The sequence below is a fragment of the Phyllostomus hastatus genome, unplaced genomic scaffold (genome assembly GCF_019186645.2).
Source record: "Phyllostomus hastatus isolate PE091 unplaced genomic scaffold, TTU_PhHast_1.1 phas_scaffold_555, whole genome shotgun sequence".
NCBI classification, from domain to species: Eukaryota; Metazoa; Chordata; class Mammalia; order Chiroptera; family Phyllostomidae; genus Phyllostomus; species Phyllostomus hastatus.
The window spans coordinates 3,965,512-3,982,169 of NW_025334036.1; the positions used below are offsets into that span (position 1 = coordinate 3,965,512).

At 64.5% G+C, this 16,658-nt stretch overlaps 1 protein-coding gene across 1 annotated transcript; it reads left to right on the forward strand.

The window, feature by feature from the left end:
• The first annotated feature begins 1,114 nt into the window (after positions 1-1,114).
• MFGE8 (milk fat globule EGF and factor V/VIII domain containing) lies at positions 1,115-14,059 on the forward strand. The gene is made up of 10 exons (XM_045824923.1): positions 1,115-1,260; positions 3,037-3,185; positions 6,020-6,142; positions 6,539-6,670; positions 8,555-8,736; positions 9,178-9,333; positions 10,000-10,144; positions 11,965-12,149; positions 13,090-13,245; positions 13,365-14,059. Exons 1-10 carry the CDS (start codon positions 1,205-1,207, stop codon positions 13,500-13,502), a joined length of 1,422 nt encoding a protein of 473 aa, XP_045680879.1. The 5' UTR covers positions 1,115-1,204; the 3' UTR covers positions 13,503-14,059.
• The last annotated feature ends 2,599 nt before the right edge of the window (positions 14,060-16,658 follow it).

Below are 16,658 nucleotides of genomic sequence, written 5' to 3' on the forward strand. Positions count from 1 at the left end.
CGAGCCCAGGTGATTTCGAGAGAATGGCTGTTACAGCTGGGGGCGGTGAAACACAGGAAGGGCCTGGGGCAGGAGCAGCAGCAGCAGCAGGGGAGAGCCCAGGCGGGGCTCCTTCCGGCCTGTGGAAGCGCCGCAGGAAAGGAGTGAGCCACCTGGGGCTGCGTGGACTCACGGAGCAGCCAGAGGCCAGGCGGCCCTGGAGACGGGTCCTGGGGGTTTAGCCTGGGACGGCCGTCTGCTCCCCGGGTGCAAGTCTCATGGGGACCCTCGGAGTTTAGGAGAAGGGGAGCGCGCACACACACACACACACACACACACACGGCCGAGAAAAGGAGGGGCGCAGGCAGGCTCCTGGGACCGCCGGGACGGGCTTCCCCGCATCCTCATTTCCAAAGGCGGGAATTTCAGGGGCGGTCTCAGGGGAGGGTCTCCATACAACAGTCATCGGCTTCAATATGCTGACTCATCAAAATGAGCGTCTGGGGGGGTCAGGGTCACTCTCTGGCCAGTTCCACCTTTAAAGAACGCCGCCAGCGAGGGACGGGGACCGAGGCCAGCTGGCCCTGGCACGGCCTGGAAATGCGTAAACCCTTTGCTCCTAAGTGCCTTCCGTCAGGGAACACAAGACCTTGTGCTTTATCCTCTGGCTGTGAATCTCGCGTCCAGTGTGCGCCTCTGCCCGCCTCGGTTTCCCCCTTTTGACTTGCCGAGGAATTTCCCTGGCTTCTTCCTCACCTGCCTCACTTCCAGCTGTGGGATGGGAAGGGGGGAGGATTTGGGGAGGCCACTGGTGCTGGTGGGGGGGGGGTCGGCCAGACACAGGCTCCTGGCCTGCATTCTGCTGCCCCCCCCGACCCTGCGCAGCTTCGGGCTCTCGCCCCGGGCCTTCCCGTGTTCCGTTTCCGAGCAAGGACTTGACGTTCCCCTGGAAGCGGCCTTGCTCTGGGCTCGGGCTGGAGATGGGTTGTCCAGATGTCCAGCTGGCCCGGTTAGAAAGGCTTTGAGTGGAGCCCTGCAAAAACAGACCTTCCTGGGGCGTTCCTTTCACTTCCTTTCCGTTGTGCAAACCCAATACCCGACGCAGGTGTCGGCGTGTTTTTTTGTTTTTCCACAGCAGATGCAGGCTTCTGGAGCCGTTGTGGGGCGGTGAAGCCGCTTCATGTCGTTAGCCTCTCGGGGAAGGGAGAAGGGAGATGGGCTCTGAATGAAGAAAGAGAAGGCTCCTGACCAGCAGCTTGGCAGACAGAGGCCGTCAGGCAGGTAAGGTGCGAAGCCGGGGCCGGAATCCAGGCGCCGGCCGCAAGCTGCCCCGTGCGGGGCACCTAGCTTGCAGGCTTGGCGGGCGCACCGGGAAGAAGGTGTGTCAGGAGACCGCTCCGCGGTGGACGGGAGACCGCTGGCTGGCTCCGAGCGTCTGGCTGCCGGCGTCAGAGGAGGGAAAATTAGTCGGGGCGGGGGGCAGCTGCCAGAGAAACCAGGCAGGACAGTGGTTAATTGAAGCCCCAAACCACATAAAGGAACCTCAGAACCTGACCCACCTTTTTGGTTTCCGCGAGAAAACACTTCTGCCTTTTGAAACTTAAAAGCGTGTCTATTCCCCAGCGCTGGCCCCTTGGCCCCTGGCCTTTGGCTCGTAAACAAAAGCCGGCTGTTCGGTCCCGGGGCAGGGACGTTTGCTCCCAGATCACACCGCGTGCCGCTCGGCGCGGTGGCTTCGGGAGGGAGGGCGGGCGTGCGAGGGGAGGGGAGGGCGTGGGCATGGGGCCGCTGTGCGGTCCTGCGAGCTCAGGGGATGCCTGTGCCCACGGGTGCTGGGAGGCGGAGGCGGAGGAGGAGGCGGCAGAGGCGCTGGCCCAGGCAGCCTCTCCGTGGATGGAGCTGGAAGGCGCTGGGCAGTGATCATGAGCCGGCGTCTGAGAGACAGCGCTGAGCTTCGAGGTCCCCCTTCCTCCCTGGTCCTCTACAGAGTCCTCCTGACCCGGGTCCTTTGCTGAGAGCCCTCCAGGTGCAGGGGGCCCTTTCTGGCCACCCCCCATGGGCCCCCCCCCCCACTGTATGTAGTCGCGGTCACTGGGCCGCCCTCCTCCTCCTGTGTGCACTTGCTTGCTCTGCACGCACCTCCCCACCCTCGGTCCGGTCGGTTCTGCCCAGCGGGGACAGTCCTGTCGCTCATCCCACAGACACTTCAGGGCACGCGCTTCCTGTGTGCCGGGCACTGCGCCCACGTCTGGGGGTCAGGAGCTCGCCCGCGCCGGGGGGTGGGGGGTGGGTGAGACGGCTGACGCCAGAGGCCGTGCATTTCCGCCGGTCGCCACCACCCGCTGAGCTGCTCAGCCCGGACCTGGGTGTCCTGCCCGAGGCTTCTCCCCACAGATCTCGTTGGGTGGCCCCCCCCACCCCCGCTCTGACACATGCCTTCGCTTTTCACCCCCATGTCACAGGCATGATATGCTGTGCCCTCTCTGCACGCGTGTCATTTCACACACGTGCGTTTCCGTGGGATGAATCCCTGCGAGTCCACTCGCCGGGTCTCACGGTCTCAGCCCTTGTCACTTGGACGGGTCTGGCCAAGCGGCTGCGGGGAGCTGAGCTGATTCACACTCCCTCCCGCGCAGCGTGCTGGGGCCTGTTCCCCGCCGCCCGGCCCTGGCGACCGAGACCTCGCTGCTTGCCCGTCTGATAAGCGAAGCCGGGTGGGGGTGGGGGGTACGCCTTGCTCGTTGTACTCGTACATCTCATTATGATGAGTAAGGTTTAGCTATTTAAGTCTAAAATAATTCAGAAAAACAACGACAACTACTAAAACCCAAACAACCCCATCTGAGCCCGTCCCTGTCTAGCCTGCTTAGAGTTGGGGGCTTGGTTCCCGGCCCCAGCGGCAACGCGGGGCGTGGCCCGGCGGGAGGCGGGGACCCTTGGGTCCCCCCGGTTCACTCTGGCGTGCAGCCCCGCCCTGAGTCCGCCTCCCGCAGGCAGCCTGGGCGGAGCCCGTGGGCCCGTGGGAGGTGCAACGCTGCCCGATTTATTCCTGTCCAGGAGCAGGAGTGAGAGCCCCGCGGTCCGCACGGCCCGATCCCAGACCCGCACCTCGTTCGGCAGCCCGACCCTCAGCATGCCGGGCCCCCGCCCGCTGGCGGCGCTCTGCGGCGTGCTGCTCTGCGCCTCCGGCCTCTTCGCTGGCTCCGGTGAGTGATCGCGCCGCCCTCCGCGCTCTCGCCCCTCCTCTGCGCTGGGAAGTTCGGTGCGGCGCCCTGCCTCCACCTCCGCTGTTGACAAACTTGGGCGGAGAGTCGCCGCCGGGGCCGGCAGGGCAGAGGGGCGACTTCCCGGGCTGCGCCCCGGTGGGGTGGCGGGCGGGCGGCTGTGCTCCGTCTCTCCTGCGGTCTCTCCCGCTGTCTCTGCCCCGGGGAGGTGGAAAGTTCGGCCGGCGAGAGAGGCTAGAGCGTTGGGCGGTGGCTCGGGACACTGGTGACAGCCGGGCATCCCCACGGAGGTGGCTGACCCATCACGAAGGGATCCGCCGTGTAGGGCCCCTCTTTGCCCACCTGTAAAGTGAGGCCACTGGACCGGGACAGACTCGTGGGCGCCTTCCCCACCGTAAGTTCCTACGACTCGTGCACTGATAGGTCTTCAGCCAACTTTCTCCTGCGAGTCCCTTGCCAGCCCTGGTCGCCGGTCCGTTTCCGCCCGCCCTCATGTCCAGTGGCCAAGAGGAGGGAGGGCTGGGGAGCGGGTGGGATGGGAGGCTCTGGATGGGGCCACGGAGGCGTCTACGGAGCCTGGGGAAGGGCTTGGAAGCGGGCTGCCTCCCGCTGCGGCCAGCTTCGGGCCCCCGACTCCTTCCACGGCCTTGGCCTGCTGTGCAGTATCTTCCTGGGGCCTCCTCCCCCGCCCAGGAGGCCTCCCAGCAGCGCCGGGCCTCCAGCAGCAGGCGGGGTCCGGGGGATGCCCCATCCCCTTCACCGTGGGGCCACACAGGCCCCCTCCGGGGCTGGGAAAAGGGGGTGGAAGGGTGATAGGGACTCCTCGGGCACCCCTCCATCGTTTTCTCATGGAAGCAGCATTGACTGAAGCAAGGGAGGGGGTGGAGCCCCGCGGAGGCCTGGCCCTGCGCCCTGAGACTGCCTGACCCCCCGCGCCCCGAGCGGAAGCCTCTAAGGGCACTCCAGACTCCCCCGCACTGGGGAGCTGGTGGCTCTCCCGGAAGCCCTGAGAGGCGGCTGGGTCTTGTCCCTTTCCCTTCCTCTCAGACCCTGCAGCCCGAGCCTTGATAAAATGTCTCTGGTGACATCTGCCCAGAGGGTAGGACCCTGAAATCCCAAGTGTGGTTTAGTAAGGGAGGGATCAGGCTTTTCCTGGGAGGGGGAAGCACCCGGGCCACCACCGCTGCCCGCAGGTGAGTCAGCCTAAGGCCGGCCAGGAAGGGACACCTTTCCCTTTTCTCCGCTGGACCGCTCTGCCCTGGAGCAGTTTGGGGTGGGGCGCTTTTGGGAGGAGGAGGAGGATCCGCCTTCGGACCTTGCTGGGATAGGAGCCCGGGACGCTGGACATTCCCAAAACTCCGTGGCCTGAGCCACCGTCAGCCAGGTCAGGCGAGGGGATTAATCTGCTATTTAAAGCCAGTGACTAATAGCTCTTCTGGAGGGAGCCGCCTAAGCTCCTGAGGCCCGCACCGCGGTGGCGTTCTGAGGGCTCCATTGCTCAGTAACGGTACTCCCTTCCCCGGAGCCCAGACCCAGCTCTGGGGCTTTGGGGTTTCCGGGGGGCCCTCCAGCCCCGCAGGGCGAAACTGCGGGGAAGAAAAGATGTTTCTCACGTGTGGCCCCAGGCGGGCGTGGAGTCTCGGGCAGCCCTCGGGGACGCTGAGGTCAGAGGACCCTCCTGCGCCGGGCTCATCCAGGTCACCAGGGCCGAGGGCCCCGGGAAGCATCGCACACCGGTCTCCCAGGAGGCCCCCGGCCGGAAGCTGCAATGTCCACCAGCCCTCCTTCCACCTCCGAGGGCCTGGCCCAGCCTTTCTCCAGTCCGCCTGCCCTCCTCTCTCCTCCTCCTGGCTCCCTCTCGCCCAGAGGCCTGGGGTGGCCTTCCTGAAGCTGTCCTGCCTCCCGCCTCCCCGGTCCTGTCCTGTCCCACTGCCCCCCAGCAGCCGGAGGGATCTTCTCGTCGCCACAAAACGCCTCCCCAGCCCCGGCGAGCGGGTCCCATCTGCACAGGTGACAGCTCCCTTCTCCGACGTGGAGCCAGGTCCCACCTTCCCCGCCTCAGGCTCGGGAATGAATGTCTGGCGTCTTTTTTCCTGGCGGACCGTGGTGGGGAGGAGGAGAGAAGGTCGCGAGCGCCTGGTGGGCAGGTGGAAAAGTCTGACCCTGTCATTCTCGCTGGCCCCGCCGTCTGGCCCCGGCCGCCCTGTCCAGCTACGTCTTACTGTTCTCCCAGCATGCCACGCTCTCTGCTGCTGCTGCTCTTCTCCAGAGTGTTCTTTTTTTTCTTCTTTTTTTTTTTAAAGATTTTATTTATTTATTTTTAGGGAGGGAAGGGAGGGGGAAAGAGAGAGAGAGAGAGAGAGAGATATCAATGTGCGGTTGCTGGGGGTCATGGCCTGCAACCCAGGCATGTGCCCTGACTGGGAATCGAACCTGTGACACTTTGGTTCCCAGCCCACACTCAATCCACTGAGCTACGCCAGCCAGGGCTCTAGAGTGTTCTTCCCTCACTCCTCAGCGTGGCACGCTCCCACTCTGCCTCGTAGGCCAGTGCGCCTGTCCCCTCCTCCGCGAAACCGCAGCTTCCTCGGCACAAACCACACTTCCAGGGGCCCCTCGTGCAGGCTTCTGTTGGAGCGCCTGGCGCCTGTCGCTCCCATTGGCTTGTCCGCCTCTTTCCCGAGGCTTCTTGGGGCCTGGACGACACCTGATTTCTCTGTCTGGGGGGCCCAGCTCGCACGTTCCTGGTAGTTGCCCCTCCCCGCCTAATGTTTATTGCATGAACAAATCGTCCTGAGCCAGAGCTGCCCCCACAGGTGACTTGTGTGAACCCGAGTGCCTGAACGGTGGGACCTGCCTGGTGGGCCAGCACAACTTCCCCTTCTACTGCCTCTGCCCCGAGGGCTTCTCGGGCCCCACCTGCAACGAGACTGAGACAGGTACCCGCCCCGGGCTGCGCCCGCCACCCCACCTCTAGCTCCAGTGGCGGCCCAGGCTGCTGGGTGGAGCTACTACTGGCCTGGCCTGAAGGGGACAGTGTCCCCAGTAGCTGTCCATTGTCAGCCAGCATTGGCCCGGAAGCTCCCGAGCCACTTGAAAAGCTGGGTGCTTCCTTTGCGGGGGCAGATGCACCTACACACGACCGACCCTGGTGCCAGGCTGGTCTGGGCTCCTTCAGGCAGAGTGGGGGGGAGGGGAGGGGATGGTGGAGGGAGACGGGCAGTGGGCTGAGTTTGGGCAGGGGGTCCTTTTGGGCTAGGTGCATGCTGCTGTCTGCCTCTGTCCCCAGCTCCTTCCTGATCACCTGCGCATCTCACCTGCCTCCTCCTCCCCAGGTGCCTGTTTCCCAAACCCCTGCCACCACGATGCCGAATGCCAGGTGACTGATGAGTCACAGCGCGGGGATGTCTTCACACAGTACATCTGCAAGTGCTCGCAAGGCTACACAGGCATCCACTGTGAGACCGGTGAGCATCTGGGGGGGGGGGCGGGTGCACAGCCCCAAGCCACAGTCCCGGCCGCTGGGCCGAGTCTGGCCTTACTCCTGCGTCAGGGCCTCCTGGGGAGATGGAGGTGGGGCCGGGCCCCAGTGAGGCCAGGGACTGGCCGGGGTCCCGTGGTTGCTCCCCTGGCTTCTTTCTGCCTGGCCCTCTCTCCCGGGGCTGCAGGCCGGGCCTGATGTCCCCGAGGGTGATGGGGGCCCCTGCAGTCCCGACAGTGCGGTTGCCTGGGGCCCCGTGAACCAGACAAATAGCATGAGGGTCAAGTCTTGGGGTTTTTCTACCAAGAGGGGAAAACAAACATGTCGTTGACCTTTTGGGGCCCAGGGGGTCAGTACATGGAGCTCGAGTCCCGGGGTGGGGCGGCTCCCGGCCCACGTGTGACCTGCGGCCCCGGCCGAGGTTGGTGAGCAGGGAGAGGGCCCTGGTCTGGCGGGCCCTCCCCTCCCAGCCAGCGGTCAGGGGCCGGGCTTGTGCAGAGGGGCTGACTGGCCTGGCCTGGCCTGGCCTGCTCGGTCATCCCCCTGGCCACAGCCTCGGAATGGTCCTGGGACGGTGCCCAGCTGACGCTGCCCGCGGTCGTGGCTCTCAGCGTCCTCACTCCCGGCCGCTCGGGAGCCCCTCCCCCCAGGCCAGGGCTCTCCTGGAAAGCCGGCAGCCAGGCCCAGGGCCGGGTGTTGGGGGGCGGGGGAGAATTCTGCGGGCCTTTGGGCCTCTCTCTCACTGAGTGTCTCGGGCCGAGGACGCAGGCGGTTCCCCTCAGGCAGATCCGGGGACCCTGCTGACCTCCAGAAGGGGGAGGGAGGCCTGGGCCAGCTGGCTGGGAGCCGGGGCCCTGGGCTGAGGCCAGCGTGTTGGACGCCCGGGGTGGAGCGGCGTGTGGGAGGGGTATGGCGGGGGGCTCGCCAAAGCCGACAGCCAGGTGGGCCCTCTAATTACTGTGCTGGGAGCCGGGGTAACCGTGGGTGTGCCTGAGGTGGAAGTACCCACCTAGCCTCCTGGCTGGTGGCACCTGGGGCAGGGGCAGGAGGCGACCACAGAGGTAGAACAGCCCCTCGGAGAGACCTTCGAGGCCCCTTGGTGGTACGCGCCGTGTTTCCCGGGAGCCCACAAGGGTCCCACGGGCCTAGAGAATGCACGCTTGGGCCCTAAGGTGCGGACACATGGGGCGTGAGGACAGGCCGGACCTGGTTCAGACCTCCGCTCGGCCGCTGGCCGGCTCTGGGCTCCGGCATCCGGCCCCACTCACACCTCACTGCCCCTGCGCGAGCCCGGGGAGGGCAGGGGGGCGATCTGCCACTGCTGCTGGGTTCTCTGCCTGGGGGCCAGGAGAATGGCTCCCCCCGCCCCCCCCACCGCATTGCCAGGGTGATGGTGAAGGTGACAGGGGCCTTGGTTGGGGCAGCTTCCCAGTGGCTGGGTCAGGACCGGCAGGCGGACAGGGCAGGGGCGTCCGAGACAACACAGGATGGCTTTCACGCCCCACCCAGGAAACCCCTGCCGTGTGGGATTCTAGAAAACCCCACACAGATGTGCTTATGGCCTTACTGAGGGGCCCCTCCTCCCAGGGCCAACCTGGGCAGCCAGGGCGGGGCTGGGCTTGGTGGCCCTCCTGGCGGGAGGCTGCTGTCACAGCCGCATCATGTGTACAGGCCTGGGTCCTACCCCCGTGACTCTGCCCGCCGCCCTCCCCCTCACCGCCTCCTCCTGGGGTCTCCTCTGGGGCCACCGTGTCCCTCTGTGCTCTCTGCTCTGGGCCCTCAGCGGGGGCCCCACCGTCTGCATCTCTTGTCCTCCGGGCGCCACCTGCTCGGGGGGCCGGCCGACTGCCACCCCCCTCCCTCCCTGCAGTCTGCAGAATGCCGCTGGGCATGGAGACCGGGGCCATCGCCAACTGGCAGATCTCCGCCTCGTCCATGCTCTTGGGCTTCATGGGTCTGCAGCGCTGGGCCCCGGAGCTGGCCCGCCTGCACCGCTCGGGCATCGTCAACGCCTGGACGGCCAGCAACTACGATAAGAAGCCCTGGATCCAGGTGAGGAGGGGACAGCCCCGGAGCGGGTGGCACCGTGGGAGGGGAGCAGGGGCAACGGCGTGCCTGCCTTTGGGGGCCACCATGGGAGGGTTCATATGGGGGTCCCCGTAGCAAGGGAGCAAGCAGGTTCCCTCAGATGAAGTGTCTGGTGGAGGGCAGCCTGGGGGTGCCTGGAATGGGTGGGTGGGTGGGGGGCGGGGGGCGGACCCAGGCTGTGCAGGGCCTGTCTGCACTGGGCGAGTTCTCCGGGGCGGGGACAGGGGCCTCGTTTGTCCTCAGGTGCTTCCCGGAGCCCTGGGTCCACAGCCCTGCGGGGGCGGGATGGGAAGGCTTCCGTCCCTTGTCCTGCCTGCTTTGTCCCTTCTCCGGGTGGGGCAGGGGAGGGGGTACAGGGGACGAGGGAGCTGTAAGTGTCCTGTCCGCCCGCCCGTCTGGGTCCAGGTGAACCTGATGCGGAAGATGCGGGTGACAGGCGTGGTGACGCAGGGCGCCAGCCGCGCGGGCAGCGCCGAGTTCGTGAAGACTTTCAAGGTGGCGTACAGCCTCAACGGGAGGAAGTTCGAGTTCGTCCAGGCGGACGGGGGCTTTGGAGACAAGGTGAGGCCACATGGGCCCTAAGGAGGGACTGTGGTCAGCGTGCCTGGGGCTGCGGCGTTGTTTGAGGGCCCCCAGCAGGGCGAGGGTGCCCTGGGTGGATGGCCGTGAGCTGGCTCTTCAGGTGCAGCCTGGTCCCCCAGAGACAGGGAAGCCCAGACTGTTCCGTGAGTTGTGGTTACAAGTAATGACCCCACTTTATCGATGGGGATCGTGAGCCTCAGAAGGCTTCAGAGGCCCATCAAGCGTGGCTGGGGGTGGGGGGGTGGGGCTGGGGTGTGGGCTGAGCCTGCAGGGGCCCCCGAGCACAGAGGTGCAGCTCACACCCAGCGCCAGGACGCCGCAAGCAGGCGAGCACCATTCCCAGCGTAGACGTCATGTGTTGTGGGAAAATCGTCACAGTCAAGTGCCTTTTCCTGATCTGCACAGAGGCACCCTGTGACTTGCAGGTGGCCCCGTGTGACAGAGAGGGTAGTTTATGCCCAGGCACCGATGGCCCGGGAAGGTGTGGCCAGGGGACCCTGGGTTGTTGAGGATATCAGGTGGGGGCAAGAGGCGGGCCGAGCCCCCCGGTGGTTCTGCTCGGCCCCCTCCCCCGCCCCTCGGGCCAGAGGCGAAGGGGCCTGCCCACACTGACCGTTCCCCCAACCCACCTCGTCCTCCTCCCAGATATTTGTGGGCAACGTGGACAACAACGGCCTGAGGACCAACATGCTGGACGCCCCCCTGGAGGCGCAGTACGTGCGGCTGGTGCCGGTGACCTGCCACTGGAGCTGCACCCTGCGCTTCGAGCTCCTCGGCTGTGAGTTGAACGGTGAGTGCGGGCGGCCGGGGGCGGGGGGGCTGTGGTCCAGCCTCGGGCACGGCCTCCCTTCTCAGCCGGCCCCAGCACCCCAGAGGGACCCCCAGCCCTGCCCAGGCGCTCTCTCTCTGCCGACCCACGGCATTCCGGTGGGTAGAGAGCAAGAGAGACGCCGCCTCCGTTTTCGAAGTATTTTTTCACTTATCCTCATCGGCGCCCCGAGCTCCTGGAGCGTGTAGGGTTCGTGCTGCCGCCGGGCAGATGTCAGCTCCAGGGGAGCAGGGGGCCGGGCTGGCCGTCATTCCCAGAGCCCGGGTAAATGCTTGGTGAGTGAGTGAGGGTGGCGGGGCCCAGATAAATTATGTATCAAGGGCGCGCAGCTTGTAGGTATTAAAACTTGGTATAGATCCCAGGGCTTCGAACACCCACCCATCTGGTTCTTTGCTCCTCTCCCTGCCCCCAACCTCCTGTTGCCTGCATGGAAGAGAACCATGGGGCTTCCAGGGTCGTAGGGCTGGAGCTGGCGCTTCCTACTGCCGTGGCCAGAGACAGCACCAGAGAGAGGAATGGGGGACCAGAAAGGGACAGGTTTCCTGTGAGCCAGGAAAAAAACTCACCGGGTGGGAGGGTCGGGGTGGGGGTGGGGGGCGGGTGGTCAGGGTGCCAGCTGCCAGCTACGAAGCAGCTCCCTCTTTCTGCGGCCACAGTGCCACCTGCTGGCCACTGGCGGAACTGGAGGGCAGACTGCAGAGTGGAGATCGCACTCTGCCTTGCTCATCTTACCAAGACCCACCCTCTGTGCCCCCTTTGCCCCCCGAGGCCCTTCTTCCTGGTCTCCCACTTCCCACACCACCCAGGAGCCCTCAGAGCCGAGTTCTGTGTGCCTGGCTGGGTTGAGTCTTTTTATGTTTTATAGTATGAGCTCCAAGGGTCACTGCCAACATTTTGAGCCTAATCATTTAAGTGGGAAGTTAAGGAATTGCCTTCTGGGTGCAAAAGGTTAAGGGATTAAGTAAAAAAAAAAAAAGAAGAAGGAAGGAAAGAAAAGGAAAAAGAAGAAGAAAAGAAAGCCAGAGACACAGACAGCAGCGTGGTGAAGACCAGAATGAAGGTGGCAGGGGTGGGGGGTCCTTCCGGCTCTGACTTCCGTCCGCCTGCTGGAGCCGCGCTCTCCGATGGGCCTCCACTAGGCAGCATGGCCCTGGGTGGGCGTGTGGACGGTGTGGAGGTGATGTCACAGTGTGGCGATCAGGGGTTCGTGTGTGTGACCTGGCACAGCGTCTGTCTCTCGGCCTCAGTGTTCTCATCTGGTAAACGGGGGTGCCAATCTCTTTGTTCAGGTCTCTGGGTGGTAGATAAAAATGACTGAAGTAAGCACTGAGTCCATGAGAGGGTTGTTCTTCACGTGCTGGACGACAGTCCCAGGACTCAGCAGTACTGTAGGAGCGATGGAGGACATGCCATCTGTCCAGAGGAGGGACGAGTCCTGCCCAAGGGAGGTGGTCAGGGCAGGCTTCTTGGAGGAGGTGTCTCACAAGTCAGGCCTTGAAGGAGGGTAGGAAGCGGTGGATCAGGGCCTGCCCTGGTGCCAAGGAGACATGTCAGGCGGTGGGGGTGGGAGCTGAGGGCAGCCGGCTAGGGGGAGCAGCGGGTGGGGCGGGCAGTGAGGAAGGAGGGTGGTTTGGCTCTAAAACGCAGGCACTTCTGGCTGTCGTCCGAGAGGATGTCAGGGGCCGGTCGGATCCACACAGCTCTCTCTCCCGCGTCGCCTTGTGCTCACGCCCCTGGGGGGCCGTGGACCCCAGATCTGAGTGACAGCCCCCTGTTGGCAGGATGCTCCGAGCCCCTGGGCCTGAAGGACTACACCATCTCCGACGGGCAGATCACGGCCTCCAGCACCTACAAGACCTGGGGCGTGAACTCCTTCAGCTGGTACCCCTTCTACGCGCGGCTGGACAAGCAGGGCAAGTTCAACGCCTGGACTGCGGAGAGAAACTCGGCCTCCGAGTGGCTGCAGGTGGGCCGGGCCCCTTGGGCGGGATCGGGTGAGGCCGCCTGGCCTTTGACCTCCTCACAGCCCAGGCTTCTGTTCCCCACGAGGGAATTTCCGAAAAGCCTTGTTTTTTCCCTTTCTTCCTGCCAAGTGCCCCACCTTCCTCCCGATTCTGTAATTCCAAGTAATTCCAAGGCGGAGGGGGATGCTGAGTGCTGCTTTGGATGGAGGAAGGGCGTGTGAGTGTGTGTGTGTCAGGGGGAGCCACCTCCCCTGGCCAGCACAGGGTGACAAGGCCAGGCCCACGGACAGACAGCAGGCCCGGGTGGAGGAGGGACACCTGAGACAGGCACCTCGGGACCTCTCTGCCGGAGCACAGAGCACGTGCTCTCTGACTCGGTGTCTGAGGCACCCCAGGGGACAGCCCTCGGCCTACACTGGGAAACACAAGCGAATCTCGGAACCCCAGGGGTTCCACTCGGGTTCCACGGGAGGAAGCCGGGTCCTGGCGGGGTGAGGACCTGCCCGGCTCACCTGCTGCTTGGCGGTGCGTTGAGTTTGCCCCCTGGGCCTCGAGGCTGCCCTGCGTGCGCAGGGGCTGGTGGCTGGCCGCCCAGGGCGGTCAGGGACTGGGGCCAGAGCGTCTGTCTCTGGGCCCCAAGGAACACAGCATCAGCCTGTGGAGCCGGCTTCCTGCAGGGGGCCTCGGGGGCAGGGGGGGTTGGCCAGGGCCCCGGCTCCGAAGCCGGAGCTCCGCTGCCCCACATTGCCTCACTGTGTCTGGTCCGACAGTCGGTGGTATTTATGCCCATTTTATTGATGAGGAAACTGAGGCCCTGCCAAGTGAAGTAGCCTTTCCCAAACTACAGTTCACGTCTCTGGGTGTCTGCCTTTTCCCACTGCACTGGAAAGGGTCCAAGCAAAGAAAATGCAGGTTTTTTTGTTTGTTTTGTTTTCTCTGTAGATCGACTTGGGCTCCCAGAAACAAGTGACCGGCATCATCACGCAGGGGGCCCGAGACTTCGGCCACATCCAGTATGTGGCAGCCTACAAGGTGGCCCACAGTGACGATGGCTTGACCTGGACCGAGTACAAGGACGAGGGGGCCGAAGAGAGCAAGGTGAGTGTCTGTCTGCCGCCCGCCCCGCGCCACGCCGGGGGGTGCCCTGCGCGTCGGGCCTGGGACTCTGGGTGGGCGGGCCCGCTCGGGGGTCCTCCTGACGCCCTCTCCGCCCCCAGGTCTTCCCAGGCAACCTGGACAACAACTCCCACAAGAAGAACGTGTTTGAGACGCCCTTCCTGGCCCGCTTCGTGCGCATCCTGCCCGTGTCCTGGCACAACCGCATCACCCTGCGCGTGGAGCTGCTGGGCTGTTAGTGGCTCTGGCTCCGGTGGCCGGGGCAGCTGCCCCTTCCCGCCCCCTGACCTTCTGTGGACCTGCTGCCCCCTCCTCCACCCACCCCCCTCCTGATTGTAGTGCCTGGCGGGGGCCCCGGTCACCTGTCCCTCCCTCTGTCCTCACACCTCACCTCCCACCTGCCCTCGGCGCCCAGCCCACACGCTGTGGGAGCGGAGTAGTAGGTCTGGGACGGACAGGGAAGAGCGAGGCCGGGGTGTGGGCTGCCTGCACCTCTGTGTCCTCCATAGCCCACCCCACCCCCACTCCGGTCCCCCTGGCCCTGCGGGAAGGCCCTGAGGGGCCAGGCTGGAGATAACAGCCCTCCCACCCAGCCCTGAGGGGTGACGCTGCCACTCTCTGTGCTCTGCCTGGCCCGAGGCCACTCCCACCCCATCTCCCTAGAGGCCCCTCTGACCCCTGTGCCGCAGCCCGGAAAGACAGAAGGGGGTGGAGCGGGTCTGTGGAGAGGCGTGGGTGGGCACCGGGGTCCGAGCGCACTGGCAGCTTCCAAAATATATTTATGTCACTCCCCAGAGCACTTGCTGTGTGGTCCATTGTCGCTGTGTTGAAATGGGCTTTGTTTTGTGCTGGCCCCCCGCCCTCCATCCTCTGTCCTCCCACAGCCCCCGAGGTCTCATCAGCTGCCAGACTACAGACAGTTTAACAGCTGGAGGAAGGAGGAGGCTCCTGGGGGACCCCATGGGGGTGGGGGTGGGCAGCACTCTGCTGAGTGGGCGCAGGGCCTCCTGGCTGAGGGTGCTGGTTCTGAGAGGTCGGCATATTCGCTCTGTGACAGGGAGAAACGCCCCAGGGGTCCCCTCCAGCCCTCCCCCAGGCCGGGGCCACCAGGATGTGGCTATGGGCAGGGGGGTGTGCAGGCTGGTGCCTGGTAATCTGGGGAAGGGGAGTCTTATAGTGGGGATACCAATGAGCTGGAAAAGGGGCAAATGAGACCCCCTAGCATTCCAGGCCTTGGGACACAGGCAAATTTTCAGGGACAAACTTTGGGAGCCACGCCCTGATATACACCAGCCACCTGCCAAAGGGAGGGTGTGGTGGAGGGTGTTGGAGCCCCACCAGGGGAATCTGTCTGGAGGCGATTCCTTCCAGAGAACCACCCTTGCCAGGGCTCCTTTGCTGGGCAGGGATGGAAGAAGGGATGGAAGAGGTCTGCAAAGACCGGAGGGGGGCGGGGGGCCTGGGCCCACCCTTTCCAGTTTCAGAGCTCGCTCTCTGTGGGGCTGCACGGTTCAGAGTCAGCCTTTCTGGATGGCCGCTGGCCGCAGGACTCCCTCCAGGGAGCGTCCCCACCCCAGCCCTGCTCTGCCTCCCCTGGGCACCAACCAGCACACCGCGGCGGGGGCACCTCGCCCCGAAGCTCTGCCCCGGGACAGTTCTGGCTGCATCCTGGAGAGAACCCGGGAGTCTCACCTGCGAAGGGGAACCGGCGTCACTCCCATCTGTCCGTGTGCCCCTGTCCCTGTGGTGTTGGAGGTTTTCTGCGGCCCGTCTCACCGGGCGACCGGCCATGTGGGCTGGTGGGCAGTGCTTGCGGAGACCCGCAGGGACTCTGGAATAGCCTGCGCCACCTTTCAGGCCCTCCTCCCGCTCACGTTCGCTGCCTTGGAGGGGGGAACCTGGACCGGGCTCCCCTCCCCCTCCGCCCTCCTGTCCTCGGCTCCTCTCCCCAGGCAGCCTCCTGCACTAACAGATCACCTCCACGAATTCCCTTTTTTTTTTAATTCCCATCTGCAGTTGCCAAGGCCAGCTCTGAGAATGCACCTGCTGGCCAGCGCCGCCTCCAGCTGGCACATTAAACTCTGCTGTGACAAAGCTGGCTTCCCCTGGCCGTCCATCCCTCTCCCTGCACCTGTGGCCGCCAGCTGGTTGACCTGCCCTTCCCCCGAGCCCAGTCTCCTTTCCCGTCCTGGTTTAAATGTAGTGGGGTGATTAGGGGGCCCGGCCGGAAGTTGGACAGCCTGGCTCGGAATGACCTTTGACAATCTACTGAAATCCCCAAAGCCTCAAAAATAATAGGAGGAACAGCACCTAGGCGAAGCCGGCCCTCTCAGAGATGCTTATAAGAGTGACCTAGTTGGGCCCTGGCTGGCGTAGCTCAGTGGATTGAGCGCGGGTTGTAAACCAGGCATCGCAGGTTCGATTCCCAGTCAGGGCACATGCCTGGGTTGCAGGCCACGGCCCCCAGCAAACCGCGCATTGATGTTTCTCTCTCTCTTTCTCTCCTTCCCTTCCCTCTCTAAAAATAAAATAAATAAAATCTTAAAAAAAAAAGGTGTCCTAGGTGGTACTTCTTACCCCCTTTCCAATCCATCCTGCACATCGCGGTCGGTCATCTCTTCCTGGGCTCCCATCAAGCCCGGCTTCTCTGCGCGCTGGCCCGTCGCCAGTCCCCGAAGCTCTGCTCTGATTGGCTCCCGGCCGCGCATGCGCATCGCACACAGGAAGGCAGCACGTGCGTGGAGCTGTGTTGGCGTGTTTAGGAGGATTCTCTGGGCTCAGTGACCCCATGGCTCGCTTTAGGCTTTTTTGCTGAGGAAACTGCCCGGCCCGGGACCCCTGTGGGTCTGGACAGGAAAGAAAACACCCTGTTCAGACAGGCGTCCTGGGAGGTGGCTGCCCAGATGCCTGTGTCTCTCCTGACTCCAGGGCCACTGAGTCAAGCTCCACCTACCCACGAGGGGGAGCATCTCTGTGTCCGACACGGAAGGGTCTGGCTGGCGTTTTCAGGATGGCCAGTCTCGAGTGGGGAAAGGCAGGCATACAGAACCCTCCCTCCTCCTCGTTCACCTGCAGAGGGCTGTCCCGGCTTAGTCCCACTGTTTAGGGCAAACCAGAGCATCCTAATGGGATTTGCCCCCTCAAATTCTCCATTCCCCCACTCACCTCCTTCCCCAAGATGTGACGGCCTCAGCTCCTGGACACTCCCTTCGCACCTCTGCCAGCAGCCTCGCAGTGTGCGCGTGGTCCCCAGCTGGTCTGCAGCCTGGAGCATGCTCAAGGCCGTGGCACCTCCTCCCTTTGGACCCAACCCTCGTAGGGAAAGGGGCGTGTGTTCCTTTAAGGGGCAGGCCCGGCGGGAGCTGGGGTGGGGGGGTGGGTGGGTTGTCCTCAGC